At 38.3% G+C, this 21,331-nt stretch overlaps 1 protein-coding gene across 1 annotated transcript in view; it reads right to left on the bottom strand.

The window, feature by feature from the left end:
• Nucleotides 1-21,331, bottom strand: part of LOC140229020 (wings apart-like protein homolog) — a 71,148-nt gene that overhangs the window by 24,068 nt on the left and 25,749 nt on the right. The window contains exon 3 of the mRNA XM_072309282.1: nt 19,478-19,537. Within this exon, the coding sequence (XP_072165383.1) occupies nt 19,478-19,537 (60 nt within the window). The remainder of the gene's footprint in view (nt 1-19,477; nt 19,538-21,331) is intronic.

A 21,331-nucleotide genomic window follows, 5' to 3' on the forward strand; every position in this document is an offset into this window, starting at 1 on the left:
TCCTGTATTTATAGCAGGAGCACCGAACTGCCAGATCTGACAAATTACAACTTCAACAGGCAGAGGCCCACTCGCACAGCACTCAAGTGCTACAGTATGCGGGAGACCGTCTAATGCAGTTAGAGCCTAATGCTACACGAGCCTCACAGTCAAACGCTTCAGCCAGGATGCCCATGCATAGCATACTACAGCAAGCTGACTAGCAAGTGTACAAGTGCAGCATTTGCCTGACAAGTGGCACATCTATGAGAAAACTACATTACCTCCTGTTTAAAACCAACATGAGCGAGACTTATGTGAAACATTCCATATTTCAAGTAGTTCAGTTTCATACGTGTATGCACCTTGCATAATATCGTGACAATATCATGCATGTTTTGATCTCAGTTAAACTAAACAAAGAACCTACAATCCATGTATACCAGCGGTGGTAAAAAGGATAATTAAATAATTTGAGTAAATGCACCAACCACATCAGTGAAAGTTTGACGAAAATTGGGCATACTGTTGAAAAGTTATGAATTTTTAAAGGTTTTGATGCAGTCATCGCTGGATGAGATATGACGACTACTCTTTGTGATGTCAAGTACATGTATGGACAATGATGATTTAAAAGAAAATTCTAAATATTTTCACCTTTCCAGGATTATAAGGAGGACTAGACTCACATTGTACCTATTTCAGGAAGCATGGTGAATGATTACCCTTAACATAGGTCCATATCAAGTCAAGGAAATGTTTACTTTTCATGGAAAGTTAAATTTTGTGGAATTCTCTTCATATTTTCTATCTATCTTATACACAGGGCCTATAGTGTACATGATGTCACAATCTGTAGTAGTCTTCTCATTCGTCAGTTTTCCAATGGATTGTCTGATTTTCCTCAAACTGTGCTGATGTGTTCTACTGATAATTCTGCATTCACTCAATATAATACTGTATGTATATATGCAATATTTGGGTTTCATTCATCTTTCTAAAGCATGATTCTACAGGTTCAGGGGATACATGTGGATTGAGTCAAGGGGGATGCATTTACATTCACTACCTTAAGTTCACACTGCACATCATACATTGTATAAGCAATCAGTGTTTTGAATAGTCACTTCATCTACAGGAACTGTGCACCTCAAAAGGCACAAGCTACAGCGGATGAATGCGATCAGCAGAACCTTCAGACTCTGCACCAGGATCAATGGAGACATCCTTGCTCAAAGATTACAAGGGGAAAGGGACAGTCCATCTGCCCTATAGCCTCCTGTGAGGAAACATTAGGCCCATTCACACTTGCCTGGAAAAATCATGATTTTTCTAAAATCGCCACATTTGGGTGCAAGTTGCTAAGCAACTACACCAAAACGCCCTCAAAACATCGCCAGAAAAATCGCCAGCCGGAGTGCGATTTTTTGAAACATCGCGATGTTTGAGGCGAAGTTTAGAGAGTGTAAACCCAAGCTGCAGAAATACAGCGATTTTTCATCACGTGACTTTCGGTATCGGATTGCACCGGGAGTTTACGTGCGCTCCCGATCCCTCTTTGTAACATGTAGAGAGTATGTCGGCCGCTGGCCAGCGTACAGGGTACATGCTGTACAGGTAAACGGCCGATCCTCGGCGCGTGGTCTCTCACCTTCCTGATGAAACTATATTGTATATGAAAACTAGTAACAAACCTGAAGTTCTCCAACCATGTATCATCACCCCATAATGACTTAACAAAATAATGTTCTCCCAGAAATGCGTTATTTTGGAGTGCCCATACTGCTCTCGGTATAAGTTGATTTTGTGGAATACAGGAGTATGTAACAAGTGTCGGTAAAACAATGGTGAGTTCTTGCTGTCGCCTGATGAAATACCAGTCCTAAAAAAACGAGCCTACTTCTCCCTTTCATCATATCGGCGAAATTTCATTATCCTCCTGAATGCTAATTTCATCAACTTTCCCATACTAAGATGAAGTTTTACACACCTAGCTGCTACGTATGTGATCTAATATAGCAAGCTATATGGTTTTACCGTAAGTTTACATTCTCGAGAAACACATATTTATGTGTGCATTGGACTGATAAAAACCCTGGCTCAACGTTCCAACCAGCTAGCTAGCTGTGAGCAAAATAGACTGCACTGCAGTGAATAAGAATAGCCGCGCTTCCACTCGTCTACTATGTTGAAGAGAGGTAAATTACACATGCACACTGGCGACCAAAAAATTGTGATGTTTCGTGAAGCTCAAACTTCGCATGCTTTTTCGCAAGTGTAAACGGTGGAACCAAAATATCGCGATTTTAAAAATCGCGCTGTTAGGTGTACACTGTAAATGCGGCTATTTACAAGTACACCACATGAAAGTATTTAACAGCTAACCTACCAAAACACCTCTGCAGACCTAGAGCATGGCATAATAAGTATCCTACACACGTTTTGTCACTGAGTGACAAGTGTGGTTTTAATAGGAAAGCTTGGCAAATCCACAATTTTACACCACCACTGGACTACATATAAAAATGGTGGGGGATTTTGGAAGGGAAACCACAGGATCCTAGCAATGCAACTATTGTATATGCTGGAATTCTCCCAGTTATTTTGTTTGTGCTACTTTTGCGAATAGGCTCTTGGTCAAGAAAATGACAATGCATGAAAATACCGACAACTAGAAAAGCACTCTGATAGCGCAGACATCCACCACGCAGCTACTTTCCACCGATGATCTTGCTCTTCCCAAAGAGATTTTTCTCCTCTCCACCACAGGGGAAAAGTTCTTTGGGCTCTTCCATAGAGATAAGTGATTTCTACCCATAGGTACAGTATACATACTGAAAAATCGCCCGATTTCCTAATATAGAAGCCTTTGTTATGTCATAACCCTCAGCTGAGCAGAGCGCCTTGCCCTAGCAAAAAGTGGAGCATGCACTTTTAGTGCGCGCATGCAAACATCAAGTACACGCAGCCTGAACTCCCAAGTTCACTGACCCTACCTGCCAAAATATCAAAAATCCTTTATAAATTCCTCCAAAATTCTCGGATCACTACCAAAATTTTATCATCTGTTACTTGCATCATTCTAAACCTTTCCTGCAAGTTTCATCCAAATCCGTCAACTACTTTTTCAGTTATTTTGCACACAGACAAACTAACTAACTAACAAACAAACAAACAAACAAACCAAGGTAACGAAAACATAACCTCCTCCCTTGGCGGGGGTAATAATGAAAACAAAAGTTTGCCATGCACGCACTGTCCAAGGCCAGCACACAAGTGTTGCAATATCAAGTGACTACAGTACAGTAGTAGAGCCCTGATGCCATGCTATCAGACCCCTTGCTCTGTTGCTCAAATCCTTGAAATAATGATACTCTTTTTTTTTCTCACAGATTTGATCTGATTTCAAGCAATAGGCCCGTTCACACACAAGGGAAAAAGTGCGATTTAAAAATCGATTTTCTTATCGCGATCAAAATTTCGAAATTTTTTCCAGTGTGGACAGAAAAATTTCACTAATTACCGCGATCCTTATCGCGATCCAACTCGCACTATTAGTGCGATTTTTCAGAATAATCGCGATTATTTTGCCAAGCGTCGTGTGTGTGAGCGCGATCGAGATTCGGAAATCGGTATTTTTAATCCCATCGTTCGTAGCGCGTGCGAAACTCTATTGGGACTGCGGCGGGGTCAGTCTTCGGTCATGCAAGATTCGCGCATGCGCAGTTTGGCCACTGATCGTTCTTTCCTTGCTGCGAAGTGCGATTTTTCCCTGTGTATGAACGGTCGAAAAAAAAATCGAAATTTGGATCGCGATTGAAATTTCGATTTTCGTTGTTTGTGAACGGGCCTATGGTTTGAACAAAATGGTTAGTTTAAGAAACCACACTTTCTTCGGCACGTTTGTGTTATTGTTTTGCTTACAATTATCATGATACACATAGTAAGAAGACTACAAAACGCAAATTTAAGAACTAGCTTTTAATGTCTGATTGACTACCTCTCTCAAAAAATATCTGTATGCGAAAATATCAGCATGAACAGTATAATGTATCAAAACACACTGGCTTCACAACAGCACCATCACGTACCTGGAGATGTACAGTATATACCAAAAGAAACTTTGCGTTAAATTTACGTGTAACGCAAGCGCCGATCGTTACTGCGTTAATCTTTCTGCGTTACAAAATTAACGATCACCGTGCGTGAATGATCGTTACACTGACAGATCGTTACTGTGCGTGAATGATCGTTACTGTGCGTTACAGATCGTTACTGTGCGTTAATTTTTAGATCTTGCGTTAGCGGACTTGTCATGTGGACTGGGAAGAAATCTCGGAAATTGCGAGACTCGGAGATGCCTGTCGTTCTTTATATTTACTACGGACAATTTCCTGCCGGCGGAGGGCATCAAAATAGCGATACAAATACCGAAAAGATTTTATAGTTGAGCAGAACTCCCCTGGCAATGTCGTATTGTCATGGTCGTCAAATTTGTACTCATGGGCGCAGTCAATGGAATCGGGCAAGCAAAAATGTCGAAGCCACCTTTTTCCCCAGAGCCAACATTTTCCATCGAACATTGAACCCATGAAATCACGCATACGCAAGCCTAAAACTAACGAACTAAAAACTAACGTTAGCGATGTCACGATTTTTAACTGTCAGACACTTACCCAATTCAGGAAGGTGCAAAAGTCCATTTATATTCCAATACACAACGTGTGTCTCGCTGAATAACTGGTGGTAGTGTGTGGTGACAAAGCCGAGTATTTCGGCAGTAAAAGTAGCGGGCAGCAGAAGAAAATGTCTGCCACTTTCTGCTCGCATTATTACACTGCCAGCAGGTGAGTCAAGTGGTGACTTGATAGGCACGCTTTCATATGAAAGTTTACCCAGAAACATGAAAAATCCCACGATGCCAAGGTGCTAGAGTGGGAATGGGGAGGGGTGAAGAGAGAGAGAGACCAATTAACAGAAGAAACCGCGCGTACTGGCGCATTCTCGGAGGTCATGAACAGTCTGGGGTCTTGGAGATGAACAGAGAAGGAATGTTTAATTAAAGATAGCTCTAGTCAAAGACCCAGGATTACAAACGTTGATTTTTTTTTTCTCCTTTCATTTAACATGCCTTCACGTTTAGAAATGGTTGCACTCCTTAAAAAAAAAAACTCTCCTGCGATCTTTGTTAACTTAATGTAGCCGTTTAAAACGTCAAACTTACCATGAAAGTGTTACTACGTGTAATACAATAGTTAATACTATACCTATTGCTTTATTCATCCTATTGCTTTATTCATATCTGTAAAACACAAATTTGACTACCAATGACAATCGGCAGCATCAACAGCCTAAGATAAATTACTGAGAGATTTATAAATTATGAAATTTTTGGCAACCATCCATTTGAACTTCAGGCATGAAAAGCTCTTGATATTCAGCAAAAACAACTCAACAGATCAGAGACAAGGTTCCTTCAAATTTGAGAAGTAGCACGCAGATTTGCTGGGCGTGGTAAGGTCCATGCTTTGAGATCGTCACAATCGTGTTGTCACCAGGGAGGTGGAGTGTCTCTCTTCTACCTCCCAGTCCCTGATGTCACGGAGTATCGGGAAGTTGTCACAAACTCCAGGATCACCCCTCCCTGCCAACTCCATGTTGCTCCCAGGGAGGCGGGAAGAGTCTCTTCCCACCTCTCTGTTGCTCCCCGACGTGCATCGTGAATGCGTGGCGTTTCTTGTCACCGTCCGTACCCGAGGCTGCTTTGTATTTTTCTTGGAATATTAATTCATTTCTTGTCATGACATGAGTGTATAGTAATCGTTTTGCATGGCTATGTAAAAAATTGTGATACAACGAAACAACGATGTTCGAAAGGTCTGCTTTTGATAACTCACAGACTATCAAATCACCCTTGTTTTTCCCGCTCCCAGGCCTCCAATTGAGCAATCCACACGCGCGCGCAAATTCCTTTGCCATGTGGTTTTGCCAGCCAGCTGTCGGAATGTGCTTTGAAGTTACATTTCAGCCTGGCCTAGCTGGCATGAATGGGTGTCGAGTTTCAGTTGTTTTATTCTTGTATTTGAACATGTCGTTTCACCTGACAACACACGGAGATCGGGAAGGTGTAGGGCTGAGAAGAGGTTTTTGTTGTGTGTTGCAACCTAATCCGGGCAATTAACCCCAGAGGGCAATTACTCCCCCCCCCCCTCCCCCGCTAAATACTGGTTAATGGTAAGGTTAGAGTAAAGATTAGGGTTAGGTTTAGGGCGAGGAGTTTGGGTTATGGTTAGGATTAGGGCCAGGGGAAGGGTCCGGGGTAATTGCCCAGGAAGAAAAGAGGGACACGCTTTTGTTCTTGGTCAAATCGATTTTCTTAGGTGATGCTGTGGAGCTAGAAAGGAACAAAACAAAAAAAAAAAGCAATTATGACGTCTGGCGTACTTCCGGGACATCTTATTTTTCTTGCACTCTGAAATTTCCTATTGTTTGGCGTTATCAATGTCGTTAATTGTTTTATAGTTACCCTCTTTCGCATTATAAACTTAAAGTCCATAGAACATTCATACGCATTAACATCACACTCGAAAAGCAAAACTGGTGTATAGTTTGAACACAGCAAAATGAAATAACGAATATCCCGCAGATTTACCAAAATTATGCGTCATGTGGGTCCATTCATTTTCTTTCTTTTTTCTATCGTTTGTCTTCTTGTCGATGTGGGGGGTATAGATTCAGGATATACTTTTCCTTTTCCCCTTTCGGCCCGGTGCGATTACTCCTGGTGCTGACATTCTTTTTGCTCGTCTTCCGATTGTACTGTTGTTGTAAATAAATGCGCATGGAGCCCCAGCTGTATCGCAAAAAAAAAAAAAAAAAAAAAAAGAAGTCTATCTAAAGTTGACCTTCAAATACATGTACTTCAGTAAAATCTGGATCAATTAGCCATGGTACCGGTTTGCGGTTTCAATCCCCTCGAAGCCCGATACAGACAGTTTATTTGCCTTTCAGCAAGACAATTTATCCACAAAAGGCCAGAGCTCCACACTAACTTTTATTTCGGTGGCCCGATCGGGCCACCAAAATGATTGATTTTTATTTTTTGGTGGCCCGAAAAGAAAAACAAACAAGCAAAACTATCGGTCCAACTAAACATAGAAAAATAAATATCAAGTATTACTGACGTGATACAGGTACCCACGCCTAAAATAAATGAATAGAAAATTTAATCATCTTATACCGTTATTCTGAGTTCTAAGATTTCGCAAATAGGCTTATAGATTATTATAAAACTTGATGCCTATTAAATTGGTCAAAATTTACGTTTGAAATGAGAAAATGGGAGCCTTTGCAGACATTGTAAACATCCGACATTTGTTTTAGCACCGTAAAGAGCCAAAAAATTACCGTTATTTATTTCTGGTGGAAATTCAAGCAATCATTCAACATTTACAAGTATTTTAACACCTTCCGGAGCCGAATGTTACCGATAATCATTTTCAAATGTAAAACCAAGCAACCGACATTCATTCTATCATCTTACGGACCTGAATATCATCCTTATTCATTTCCGAACGTGAAAGCAAACATCCGCTCTTTATTTTATCATCTAACTGAGCTGATTGATACCGTTTATAATTTCCAAATGTACAAGCAACAATCTGTTACTTATTTTAGCATCGTACGGAGCAAAATATTACCGTTATTCATCTCCAAATTCAAAAGCAAACACCCGACATTTACTTTATGATTGAAGGAGCCGAATGTTACTGCTGTCCACTTCCGAAAGTGAAATGAATCATCTGACATATGTCAGCATCGTACGGAGCCGAATGTTATACTGTTTTTCACATTCAAACGTCATCCGACATTAAATTTACAATCAAACGCCACTGAATGTTATTGTTATTCATTTCGAAATGTTAAATTTATAGCAAATGTCTGATATTCATTTTAGCATTTTAATTATGGAGCAGAATGTTACTGCTTGTCACTTCCGAACGTTCAAGCAATCTTTAATCATCTGACATTTATTTTGGCATCTTCCGAAGCCGAATGTTATTGAGCACTATTTACTTTCGAACGTAAAAGCGAACATTCGGCATTTCATCGTCGTACGGAGCTGAATATCATTATCATTGTTATTTATTTCCGAACGTCAAAGGGATCATTCGACATATATTTTAGTATCTTCCGGAGCTGAATGTTATTGCCATTTACTTTTGAACGTAAAAGCGAACATCCAGCAATTATTTCATCATCGTACTGAGTTGAATACTATTGTTATTCATTTCCGAACGCCAAAGCAAACATTCAACATTTATTTTAGCATCTTCCGGAGCTGATTGTTATTGCTATTTACTTTCGAACATAAAAGTAAACATCAAACATTTATTCATCATCGGACGGAGTTGAATATTGTTATTCATTTCCGAACGTCAAAGCAAACATTAACTTCACCATCAAACGCAGTTAAATGTTACTCTTATTCATTTCGAAATTTTAAACAAACATCCGACAGTTATTTAGCATCGTATGGAGCAAAATATTACTAGTACTGTTATTCACTTCCAAACGTAAAAACAATCATCTGACATATATTTCAGCATCTTCTGGAGCCGAATGTTATTGCTATTCACTTTCCAAAGTAAAAGCAAACATCCAACATTTATCTCGTCGTTGTACGAAGTTTATTATTATTGTTATTCATTTCCGAACGCCAAAGGGATAATTCGACATTTACCTTAGCATCTTCCAGAGCTAAATATTATTATTATTTATTTTCGAACGTAAAAGTAAACTTCCGGCATTTATTTTATCATCGTATAAGGAGTTGAAATTCATTATCACTTATATTCGACCGTCAAAGCAAACATTCGACATTTATTTCAGCATCTTCCGGAGCCGTATTTTATCCCTATTGATTTCCGAACGCAAAATCAAATATCTGACGTTAATTTCAGCACCGTACGGAGCTGAATCTTACCATTATTCATTTCCAAAAGTATAAGCAAACATCCGACATTTATTTCTGTATAATACGGAGTCGAATATTACCGTTATTCATTTCCAAAATTAAGAGCAAACATCTGACATTTATTCTAGCAGCTTACGGAGCCGATAGTTACCGCTGTTCATTTTCAAAACTGAAGGCAAACATCCGGCTTTTTTGGTGGCCACGCGGCCCGGCGTGCGTTTTTGGTGACGCCGGTCGCAAATTAACCATTCGCGAAATCGTGATTCGATTCGCGAAAAGACTCCGCTAAATCGCTACACTCGGCAGGGGCTACGTCGTCCTTTCACCAGGTCTCGTTACAAAACCAAAATCTCGTTTGAGTTCTTGCGTTACCTATCGTTAATTTTAACGAAACATCGTTAATTTGCGTTAGGGATCGTTACTCATCGTTACTCATCGTTACTCATCGTTACTCATCGTTACTACAAACGTTAATTTTCCCGATCGTTACTTTGCGTTACTAACGATTCAGGTGAAACCGCTTGCGTTAATGAAACGTTACTGTTGATTAACGCAAAGTTTCTTTTGGTATATACTGTAGGAACACATTGCTTACAGTGATCATAGGTTTTTATTTCTTTCTTTCATTTCATGCAAGACATGCTCTCTTGGAGCAAAGACCAAAGCATAGTAAAGCCTGCAATCGATTGTTTTTCTTGTTTCTTTTTGCCATGGACATGTGCATACCCTTATTCTTGAACTTAAATGCAATGGCAAAAAAGGGCACAAGTAACATGATATGGACAGGTAAATCATGCATACATACAATGTATTTTGAGACATTACAGAGTCAAGACAATCATGACATTGAGTGTACTTGAACGTAAATACAAAGAGGCACTGCTGGTCTTGGTAGGGTCACCAGATGGTGCATTATGTACATGTATGTATGCAGTTTCCACAGAGAACATGTGGACAATGATATTCGATATGATATGGCTGTGTCTGTGAAGTCTGACAGCTGTAAAGACAACAGTGATACCCTCTAACCTCACTGAGGATTTCAGTTTTGACAAGGTGTGAGGGTTTTTTTTCTTTTCTCTCTCTTTTTCTCTTCTTTTCTTTTAGCTTTTTTCCTAAGCTAAAAACATAAGAAAACATGGATTGCCTAGGTTGATATTACATTAGATTTGGAATGCACCCTTACTTTACACGCAGGTTTTCTCAGTCAGCAGAATGAAGTATCAAACTGTTTTTGTTTTGTCTTGTTTTTTGTCTTGTTTTTTTTAATTCAGCTGACTCTGCCCAATGAAGCATAATAGGAAACATTAGCTACATTCTGGAGAATGCTTTCAATAATTAGATTACAGTGATGATATCTTCACCTCATCACTGTCTAGTTGGTTTAGACACAAAAATAACATTAACCCTATAAAGCCCAAGCTATTTTGACCCCTGCCAGGCCCAAGGGGGGGGGGGGCACATTGTGCCCCCCCCCTGTATAACTTCTTTATTATATGATGTATGACCGTCATATTTGGCACATGGGTAGAGCAACTCGTACTCTACATGACCCAACATTTGAAATTTCTCAAGGTCATCCACTGAGGGCGCTGTTTACCAAAATATAAAGAAATACATAGGAAATACGCTAAAATCATATTTCTTTATCCCCAGTATATATCTTTGTTTAAATATCAATCATTTTCATATTTACCACAAAGATAAAGCAAGTCAGCCTTCACTGTTTGTTATGGTTGAAATTTCTCAAGGTCAACACATGGGGGGCGCTATTCATTACAATATAAAGAAATATATAAAACCTATAATGTATTGCTTGGAATGAATACATATCTTGGTATTGCATTTCATATTTCCAAAATATTGTAATTTTGAGTTTGCAGATTGATAATATGATAAACAAATGATATTCAGGTACAGCTTGTGTGAAAATAACACAAAATAAAAGGGTAGTCTTTGGAAAATGCTGTATTTTCAATTATTTTTATTATATCTATTGTTTGATGCCTATGTCGTATAGAAAATAAAGGAAATAATAAGAAAACCATTTCAGGGTAATTCACAACCATAATTCCTTCACCCTTTGGTTCTTCAGCAAATTACAGCCAAGAAAAACCCCATTTCATCCATAATTATACTGTTAACTGAACTTGGAACAGAAAATCATGCAAAATCTGACGAACATGGTTGTCAATTTATGGTTGCCATGGCAACCAGCAATATCGGATATAGCTAAATTACATATCAAAATGTGCGCAATAAGATTTTAGGAAAAGTCACCAAATTTGGTTGAAATCGGGTAAAGGGTATAGGAGCGGCAAACGAAAATATGGTAGGGGGGCACAATGTGCCCCCCCTTGGGCTTTATACGGTTAAAGGAATCGTTAGTTTTGGTTGAGATGGAGATTCAGGTTTTAACTTTTTGCAAGATGATTAGAAACCGGTATGTGTATAAAGTATCAAAGGGCATACAACTCTAAAAGGAAATAATGTTCATTATATGAAAATTGGTTTCGAAATGGCCGAGTTACCCCAAAACAAAGAGGTCCCAATAAAAGGCGGGTCCCATCTTTAGTTAAGACAACTTCGTTTTATTTACTTTTTTTTTTTTTTGCTATCTCAGTCATTTCAAGATTCATTTTCATCAAATAAACATTAAATTCCTCTTAAAGTTTGTATTCTCTCTAATATCTTAAATTTCCAATTATCTTGAATGAAAAAAAAAAATTAAAATCTGAATCCCCATCTCAACCAAAGCTATAATAGTCGTTCAAAAGATATTTGGGTACAGTAAATGACTGAAAAACTTCAACTCTTTTATACCTTAAATGTCATCTCTGACTGGTTTGTGAATTAATGCAAAAATATCTTTTGTTGCAAACGATGAGCATTGCAAGCTTGTCTTCTTGATTTCATTTCTTTCAGAAGGGTATTTAGCGAAGATCTGTGTGGGTGTATCTGAGGAACCTACCACACATTGCTTTATCATCTTGGATCAAACTCTGACAATTATTGAGTATGTGTCTGAATTTAACAATTATTATGTCTACATATAACTACACTTTGTATTATATACAGTATATATGTAAAGAACATGTACAGGATAGAAAATGGTACGTAGATACAATGTAACTGTGGTATGTCTTTTATTTCCCAAAATCGAATTGTTGTTGTTTAAAGATGTGTTAGTTTGATTTTATGAAGTAAAACAAATTTGATGTTCAAAGTGAAAAATCCTTCAAGAAAAATGCACTACCAGTACTGTAAAAGTGGAAATTTTCACGCATTTCGTGCAACCAGAAACTAGCGCGAAAATAAAAGGAAGCAAATATTTTTGCTTGCCATATGTTTCAGTACTTGATGTCTTGATTCTGCAGAAATAAAAACACTCGAAGCTCTTCTAACCTGGCCAAGCGCAAAAAGTTAGTTGCACGAAAATATCCACTTTTACAGTACAATGTAGTTGAAAGCCCAGTTTAAAGGGACTGTACAGTACTGGTTGAGATGGGGATTCATGTTTTGAACATTCCGAAGTGAGATAATGGGAAACCTCTTATGAAATATGAAAGAGCATGCAATTTGAAGGATTCAATGTTTATTTGATGAAAATTGGTTCTCAAATGGCTGAGATATCCAAAAAAGTAATGATAATAAAAGACGACAGGCCACGCATTTTTATTAGGATCTCTTTGTTTCACCTTGTTTTTGGATATCTCAGCCATTTCAAAACCGATTTTCATCAAATAAACTTTTGTTACCCCTTAGAATTGCATGCTCTTTGACATCTTACAGAGTGGTTTCTGAATAACTTGCAAAACATTAAAAGCTAAATGCTCACCTCAACCAGAACTGTACTTTAACTTGGACCCTTACACACGAGTTACTCCGGGAATCATACTGAAAACATTTACCACGAAATCAAACATGGAACAACAACAAAGAATTTCTTTCAAACTAACAGATGAGTTCCAAGTTGAATTTCTTTGATCGTTGGTTCAGCTCTTCTTGAGTGGAAGTATGGCGCATAACTACATGTGCGAACCGGGCCCACAAGATGCCGTGTTGGCATTCTGGCTTTTGCTTTAAACCCGGGAGTTTAACCACGGTGCCTTTCACACTATGACACCACCCAGGAGTTCTTAGGGGCACTCAGGGAATTCACTAGGGACAGCTCTTCAAAAGCAAAATTTCTGAAAGTCACCCACCATTTTGGCAGGGATTTCACCCAGGAGACCATTCATGAGTTCTCTCCAGGGTTCATCCCAGTGCACCTGTGTGAAATTTGCTACTTTTAAGCATGAAAGGGATATTTCAAGTATAAATCATAGTCCCTTCAAATGTATTACCAATATGCACTATAGGGCCTACATGTAGGCCTACAAGGTAATCTTTGCCATGCCTTCAAAACTGTTGTATTGTACACTGTATTATTTTCAAAACCCCATTATATGGTAACATTTGCCATGCCTTTAAAACTATTGTATTGAATCTATAGTATTTTCCAAAACCCCTAAAGTGCAAGAAGATGTCACTCTGTGATAGCCTTAGCTTAGAGTAGTATTCAAACCACGGATCTATGATTCTTTGCCAATGTTATTTCATGCTTTTTCTTCTTTTTTTTTTTAGTATCGTCAATACTTGTACTGCACTCAATGGCCCGAATTCACAAAGGTGGTACAAATGAAACCATGGTTTAAACCATGGACAAAAACCATGGAGCGCCAAGTGTCAAACGGAATATTTCGTTACGAAATTGGTCATTTCGTCGACAAAATGACTGTTTCGTTAACGAAATTATCATTTCGTGGACGAAATGTTCATTTAGTTACAAAATGTTGTCATTTCTTTACAAAATAATCATTTCATTGACGAAATGAATTATTTCGTAGCGAAATATCCCATGTGACACTTGGCATTCCATGGTTTTTGTCCATGGTTTAAACCATGGTTTCATTTGTACCACCTTCGTGAATTCGGGCCTTTGAGTCTTCTTTATAGGCAATAATAAAGCAATGTACATGTACGGTACATGAGCAGATAGGGAAAATTTCTGTCTTATTCCAGCGTGTGTCCGTAAAACATATGCGAGGAATACCAGTACAAACTGTATGAAATAGTTATATCATGCACACATGAACACACACACACACATACAAATACACACACACACACACTCACACACACACACACAGATGACTGATATTTGTTTATAAAAAGAAATAAGTATGAATAGAGCATACATGAAACTACTGAATGGAATACAAACAGCATTTTCGAATATATTTTCTTTTACTCTGTAATATCACATGATGCTCTACAATTAAGCAACATCTGGTTGTGTGTACATTAAATGACACAGGGTGACAGAAATGAGAACAGAAGAATTGGAGCTGCTGCATTTGCCTGTTGACATCCTGATATATGCTGGGATCGTATCTTGCAGTACACACATAAATTACGGGTAACATCACATTCATAACCTACATATTTGTGACCTTCCATCACAAAGCCAACACAAATGTCACCCACATTGATTTTTCAGTGAGCCTGACGAAAGGGGCATATACCGCAGCACTGCGAAAAATGGAATGGGAAAAACCAGAGTTTTTGAATTAAAATGCTTAAACCATGGTTTCATTTGTACCACCTTCGTGAATTCGGGCCTTTGAGTCTTCTTTATAGGCAATAATAAAGCAATGTACATGTACGGTACATGAGCAGTGTGAAATATACATGTATGACCTTAATCTACAAATATACGAGTGCATGTAGCATACACACCAAGGTTACTCTTTATATGACAAAATATCAATATTCACAAAAGAAGTAGATAAACATGCAACTCACTGATCATATTACAAATGAAAGTTACCCATTTGAAATATGTGAACATTCACAAAACACACAGATAGGGAAAATTTCTGTCTTATTCCAGCGTGTGTCTGTAAAACATATGCGAGGAATACCAGTACAAACTGTATGAAATAGTTATATCATGCACACATGAACACACACACACACACATACAAATACACACACACACACACACTCACACACACACACAGATGACTGATATTTGTTTATAAAAAGAAATAAGTATGAATAGAGCATACATGAAACTACTGAATGGAATACAAACAGCATTTTCGAATATATTTTCTTTTACTCTGTAATATCACATGATGCTCTACAATTAAGCAACATCTGGTTGTGTGTACATTAAATGACACAGGGTGACAGAAATGAGAACAGAAGAATTGGAGCTGCTGCATTTGCCTGTTGACATCCTGATATATGCTGGGATCATATCTTGCAGTACACACATAAATTACGGGTAACATCGTGCAGTAACCTACATATTTGTGACCTTCCATCACAAAGCCAACACAAATGTCACCCACATTGATTTTTCAGTGAGCCTGACGAAAGGGGCATATACCGCAGCACTGCGAAAAATGGAATGGGAAAAACCAGAGTTTTTGAATTAAAATGCTCCGAGTTTTTGTGATGCTGAGTCATCTACATAACTCATAGTGTTGCAAGATTACATAGTCTATCATTGTTAATATTTTGCAGTACTGCCCACATTTTTATTTATTTTTTTTTTGTTGCAGTGAACACAGGACATTTTTCTTTAAATCTTGCATAAAAAGCAAATCCCAATGAGGTTACAAATGTACATCTAAAGAAAAACAAAAACAAAAACAAAAGAAAACCTGAATTAAATTTAGATGTAACAAAGCATGTAGCCTATATAGGCCTACTGTATGCCATATAAGTATTTGAAATCCATGTTTTACAGTACATGTATATCAGGTTCAGAGTTAGGGACAGTACCAATGCTCCTTTCAAATTGGAAATGACTTTCCATAACAGCCATGATAAAAATTTGTAAACCTCTCAATCAAAAAAAAAAAAAAAAAAAAAAAAAAAAACTAGAAATGTCGCTACGGCGACTGGTGTATGCCTCCGCCATAATACATGGTTCTCCTAATAGGACTATAGTACAATGTCTTCACAATGTGTAATGAAAGTTTCACACAATTGGCAAAATATTAAAATGACAGGTTTGCCACAGATGTGCTGAATGTTCACTTTCCTAGAACTAGGTTTAATTGGATGAATGATTAAAACGTCAGAGTGCAGGTATTTGGGGGAACTGATGATTTTTACTTGACTTTTGACCCTTTTATAAGTCTATGCATTGAGTAATTTTCAAGGTATTGAGAAAAAGTATAATTTCAGTATCAAATGGTAAAATAGTATTATCTAAACCTGGCCTTTGACCTTTGACCTCACAGTTCCAAAGAGAATCACTGTTAGGTAGAACATGCATAAATATGTAAGTTTCATGATAATACCTTGAGTTACTTTTGAGATATGGAGGAAGAAGTGCAATTTAGCACTTTCACTTGACCTTTGACCTTTTGACCTTTGACCTTTTGGCAAGAAACTTCCCACAGAATATATATTGGGTTATACATGCATACATCAAGTTAAAAAAAAATCCTTCAGGCATTGCATAAATATAAGGAAAGCAGTGATATTTTGAGGAGTTGACCTTGACCTTTGACCCCGAAAACATAATGCCTCCAGCCACTTCGTTGGCGGAGGCATAAAAATGCTTTTAACTTGTTGAGCAAATAGACAAGATTTCCTCGAGTCTAACATTGAATATCTTATGATTTATTTACCCAAACAGTAAATTCCAGCCACCACAAGCATGCAGTCACTGATATTTGTTTGTTTGTTTTTATAGCAACCTGACAATTTTTATAACATTCTTCCCGAATCCGAGGTTGCCTTGCTGAAAATCGTAAGATACTTCACTACACTTTATACCAGGGAATTACCACGACACTGCTAACTCATAATCCACTATAGCTCAAAGTTCAAATTCAGTTCATGTTTTCTGTTTGGGTTACATCAGTTGGGCTAAAATTATCCAAAAGACACCTGTTTGAAATCTACCATGAAAGCACAGAAAAGGCAGTACAAATGTACTAAAAGGTCATACACCAATTTGGGTGTATTATTGAACATTTTGCCAATTTGACAAAATCACTCAACTTGCAAACTTGTCAGAAACTCAACTTGAAATTTGTTATTTGACACAGTAAGAAAAAAAACAAAACATATAGCAACAGATTTTCATATGTCATTTATGAACAGTTTGGTAAGACTGTCAACTTGAGAATTTGTTGATGGAATAACTCAGAAATGTATTTTCACATGTGATGTCATGAATGATCATGTTACTCCCACAAACCCATAAAACCCAAACTGTTACTTTTAATAGTGTATGCATGCAGCAAGTTTTTCCTTCTTTATTATCCCTGGTTAATGTGAGCAAAAATATACTGGGACACACATGCATATAGGCCTATACTCTTTATAATGAAATGTAGCCATTCCCCTTGAAATCATTTCTCGAAACCACACCGTTGAGGACCGACTGATTTTGCGATAACACATATTTCCCATAGACACCTGCCCAAGCAAAGTTTACTCAGGACTAGTCTTCAACGGGTTAGCATGGGAATAGAATTGATATTCAACAAACCTGCATTTTATAACCAATGTACAGTTACTGTACAAACAAATAGAGGAACACACCATGAATAAACATGATTACATAGTACAGTTTAGTCATGAGTTCAGTCATTGGTCAAGTAGGCCCTATGCATATGAACACACACCTTTGTGATTACACCAAGTAAACTACAATTAGTCTGACATGAAGCTTATCTCAAAGACTGACACAGTCTGACTAAAACGACTGAAAATCATATTATTTCTGCCCATCCTATGGAATTCCTGCAACTTACGATACAGGGGAGTGACCAACAGATCTTCTGGTTATAAATAATGCCCCCCCCCCCATGCCATTTGCGCAATGCTTGCCTGTAATACAAAACGCATTATCACACAGTCCCTGCTATGATGATGACCACAGCGTACACTGTACAGTACCTGCCTAGGGTGCAAGCTATGGCACACTGTATGCACGTACTGGTACGTATTTATAGGATCATGTGTGTCAGTCAGGCGTGTGTGGTGTGTGTATGGTGTGTCTACTGTATTGTGCAAGTTTGTGTGTGTGTGCATGTGTGTGTGTATGTGTGTGCTTTGCTGGTACAGTGAATGAGTGTGTGAATGAGCAATGCCATTCAGCACTCATACCGTACATGCACACACAGGCATACACACTGGGCAGGCATATCTCTCTCTCCCCGCGCACCTGATGACACAATGCTGTGTACAGTATCCTTTTAGCTCAAACTATGCTGGTAGACACTCGCTGCTGATTTACTAGTATATAAATTTACAGACACGTGTTCCCTACATGGCGTGTGCATTTATTTTGTGCCACACGCATACACGTACACGGTTAGAGTTCAGAGTTCAGAACAGAGTTCGGTCCAACAGCAAGAACTCTCAGCATGACTGGGCGCAACTGCTTCGGCAAAGTACAAATGTGTTGAATACTAGTACTCAGAAGAAGGACTCAGATATTTAAGCGTGTACAGTTCTGGTCGAGGTGAGGATTTAGCTTTTAACGTTTTGTGAGATATTCAGAAACCACTCTATGAGATGTCAAAGAGCATGCAGTTCTAAGGGGTATCAAAAGTTTATTCGATGAAAATCGGTTTTGAAATGGCTGAGATATCCAAAAACAAGGTGAAACAAAGAGATCCTAATAAAGTTGTGGCATGTCGCCTTTTATTATTAGCACTTTTTTGGATATCTCAGTCATTTGAAAACCAATTTTCATCAAATAAACGTTGAATCCTTCTTAGAATTACATGCTCTTTCATATTTCATAAGAGACTTTTCATTATCTCACTTAGGAATGTTCAAAACATGAATCCCCACCTCAACCAGTACTGTACAGTCCCTTTAACAGTCAACTACATTGTGCAGACTGCAATCACAATTTGTAGATGAATAAAAAAGAAGACAGAGCTTGACTGCATCACAGAAGGCAATAAATCCATTTTTCATCAACAGAGTGTTTTGCAACATTCAGAAAATATCAAAAAGCATACAATTCTACCAGGAATTTCAAAGTCTATTTGAAGAAAATTGGTTTTGAAATGGCTGAGATACCCAAAAACAAAACAAAACAAAACAAAACAATGCAATCCTAATAAACAGTGGGTCCCACCTTTTATTAGGATCACTTTGTGTTGAATATCTTGGCCAATTCTAAATCAATTTTCATCAAATTCATCAAAACAAATTACAACAATAAGTTGAAAATTTTAAAAAATTAAGCCTCTCAGCAAGTAGTCTGGTTACATTGCAACATTCTACAATGCATGAACAGTCTGAACGTGGAACATGGAATCTCTGACTAAACACTCTCTGTATAAAACAATCTCAAACAATTTTTTCGTTCTGCACTTTCGTCCTGCTCGAGCCGAGGACTAGATGAATAGGAATGTTTTTGTTTTTGTTTTTTTGTATTTTTAAAGATCATACAACCTCACAAGGCAGAAGAATTTCAGCAAGCCTTACCTCTTCTAGCATGTCCGGTTTGTTCCATGATCTGGCATTGTACTTGGCCTTGGCTGGTGACTGCAAAGTAAAAGAAGAAAACATACACATTATTGGTTTCCTTGGAAACAAAAGAGGATGCATTTTTCTTCTCCCCACACAGTACATCTCTCTACCCCAACATATTCCGGCACAAATAAAACCCCCGCCCACAATTGTTACTCTTGCAACTGCGCATGCAGTTTACACTTCTGTACGTATGGTTCCGGTACATACAGCTATTTTGCAAATCTTGCGAGTTGACTCATAATCACAAAATTGATAATTCACAAAAACAATGCTATCCAGAACACAAATTATACTCCGGGTGTAATTTCCAAAGTGGGAAGCCCCTATTTCATCCAAAAAAGGGGTAACACTTGTATTTCTCATTCCATCAAGTATGCATTTCTATTGCCAATTCAATCCCTCACAAATAATGGGTCCAAATATGCTAAATACAGCATATGTGACCCGCGACAACAGTTTCAGGCAAAAGTCGCAAGAGCAAATTCCCTCCTAGGCGGGGTACAAAGATTTTGACCATTATTTTTGTCGATTTAGGTTTTTTGCAGAAATCGAATCTTTGATATGTTTTCTACATCTACACTAAATTTCATAGCATAAGACTAACGTTTTCCTATCGAAAATGGAATTTTAAGCACCCTATGTTGGATCGCACTCGTCAGTTTCGAGCTTCTTTCGAACGCCGCGCCAATATCCCCAGCGTTGCTACGACGCAGGGACTCGCATGCGATTGGCTGGTGCGTCGCATACATTTACATAATTCGGCTTTCGGAGACACCAGTTGCAGCGTTTGGGGAATGCTTTGTCCACGCGTGCACGATTACACGCTCCATTGTTCTTGCTATAGTGGTTTATATACGTTCGCTCTGTAGTGCGTGCTCTTCGTTTGGCTTTCTATCCAAACTATTCTACATAGTGAAACAAAAATCATGTAGCATGACATAACCGTGTTAAAAGAAAACTAGATACATGTATTCTCAAATTTGTCTACTTGTACATGTCGTAAAAATTATGACAGCAGACTGACTCAATGGAAGGTAGATGAGAATAAATGAGCGGTCACATGTGACTAATTATATTCAAATACTACACGTCAAGATCGCACAAAACTAACGAGTCGTGTTTGTTTGTTTGTTTCAAATTAGCACCACCGAACAAAGCAACATATGCATGCCTTGTAAAAGCAAAACAAACATGAAGCGTGACCCTTGCCAGCACTAGCAATTTTCTGCCTTCAAAAGGGTCGCCAATGATATAGACAAATCAACCACAATGAAAACGCAATTTGTAAATGTGTGGATTCGCCATCGCTCCTGTTACATGCACACGGTCATGGCGTGCGAATGCTATTGCGTAATGCGTGCACCAAATACACATGTACATGTACACCATACAGCTCTGTACGTGCAATTATCGTATTCGTCATCTTGAAAGACGTACTGTAAACAAACCCGAGCGAAACGCATTGTTTTTCGGCTCCATACGCTGAGCTCCGAGGAAGGTGCCCGGGAAATTTGACTCTCTCAGTGAGCCAATCAGAAGGCGATGTGGTTGCTAGAGGCGGAGCTTAACATCGATTGGCACCATCGTACGGATGGGTGATTCTCCCCTCGTATCGCCGCTCGGACATTGTCTTTGAGAAAGAGGTGAATCTTCAAAGCCTGTTTTCTCGCAATTTTGACAGGCTAACAACTTAAAAAGTGCATTTTATTTCTCTTTCTATGTCCACTTATGGTGCCGAAGAATACAAGTGTTTTATATCAATGCAAAGCTTAGGAAATGGACAATGTGATTCAGTCAAAAAATGAA

Source organism: Diadema setosum, chromosome 5 (assembly GCF_964275005.1).
Source record: "Diadema setosum chromosome 5, eeDiaSeto1, whole genome shotgun sequence".
NCBI classification, from domain to species: domain Eukaryota; kingdom Metazoa; phylum Echinodermata; class Echinoidea; order Diadematoida; family Diadematidae; genus Diadema; species Diadema setosum.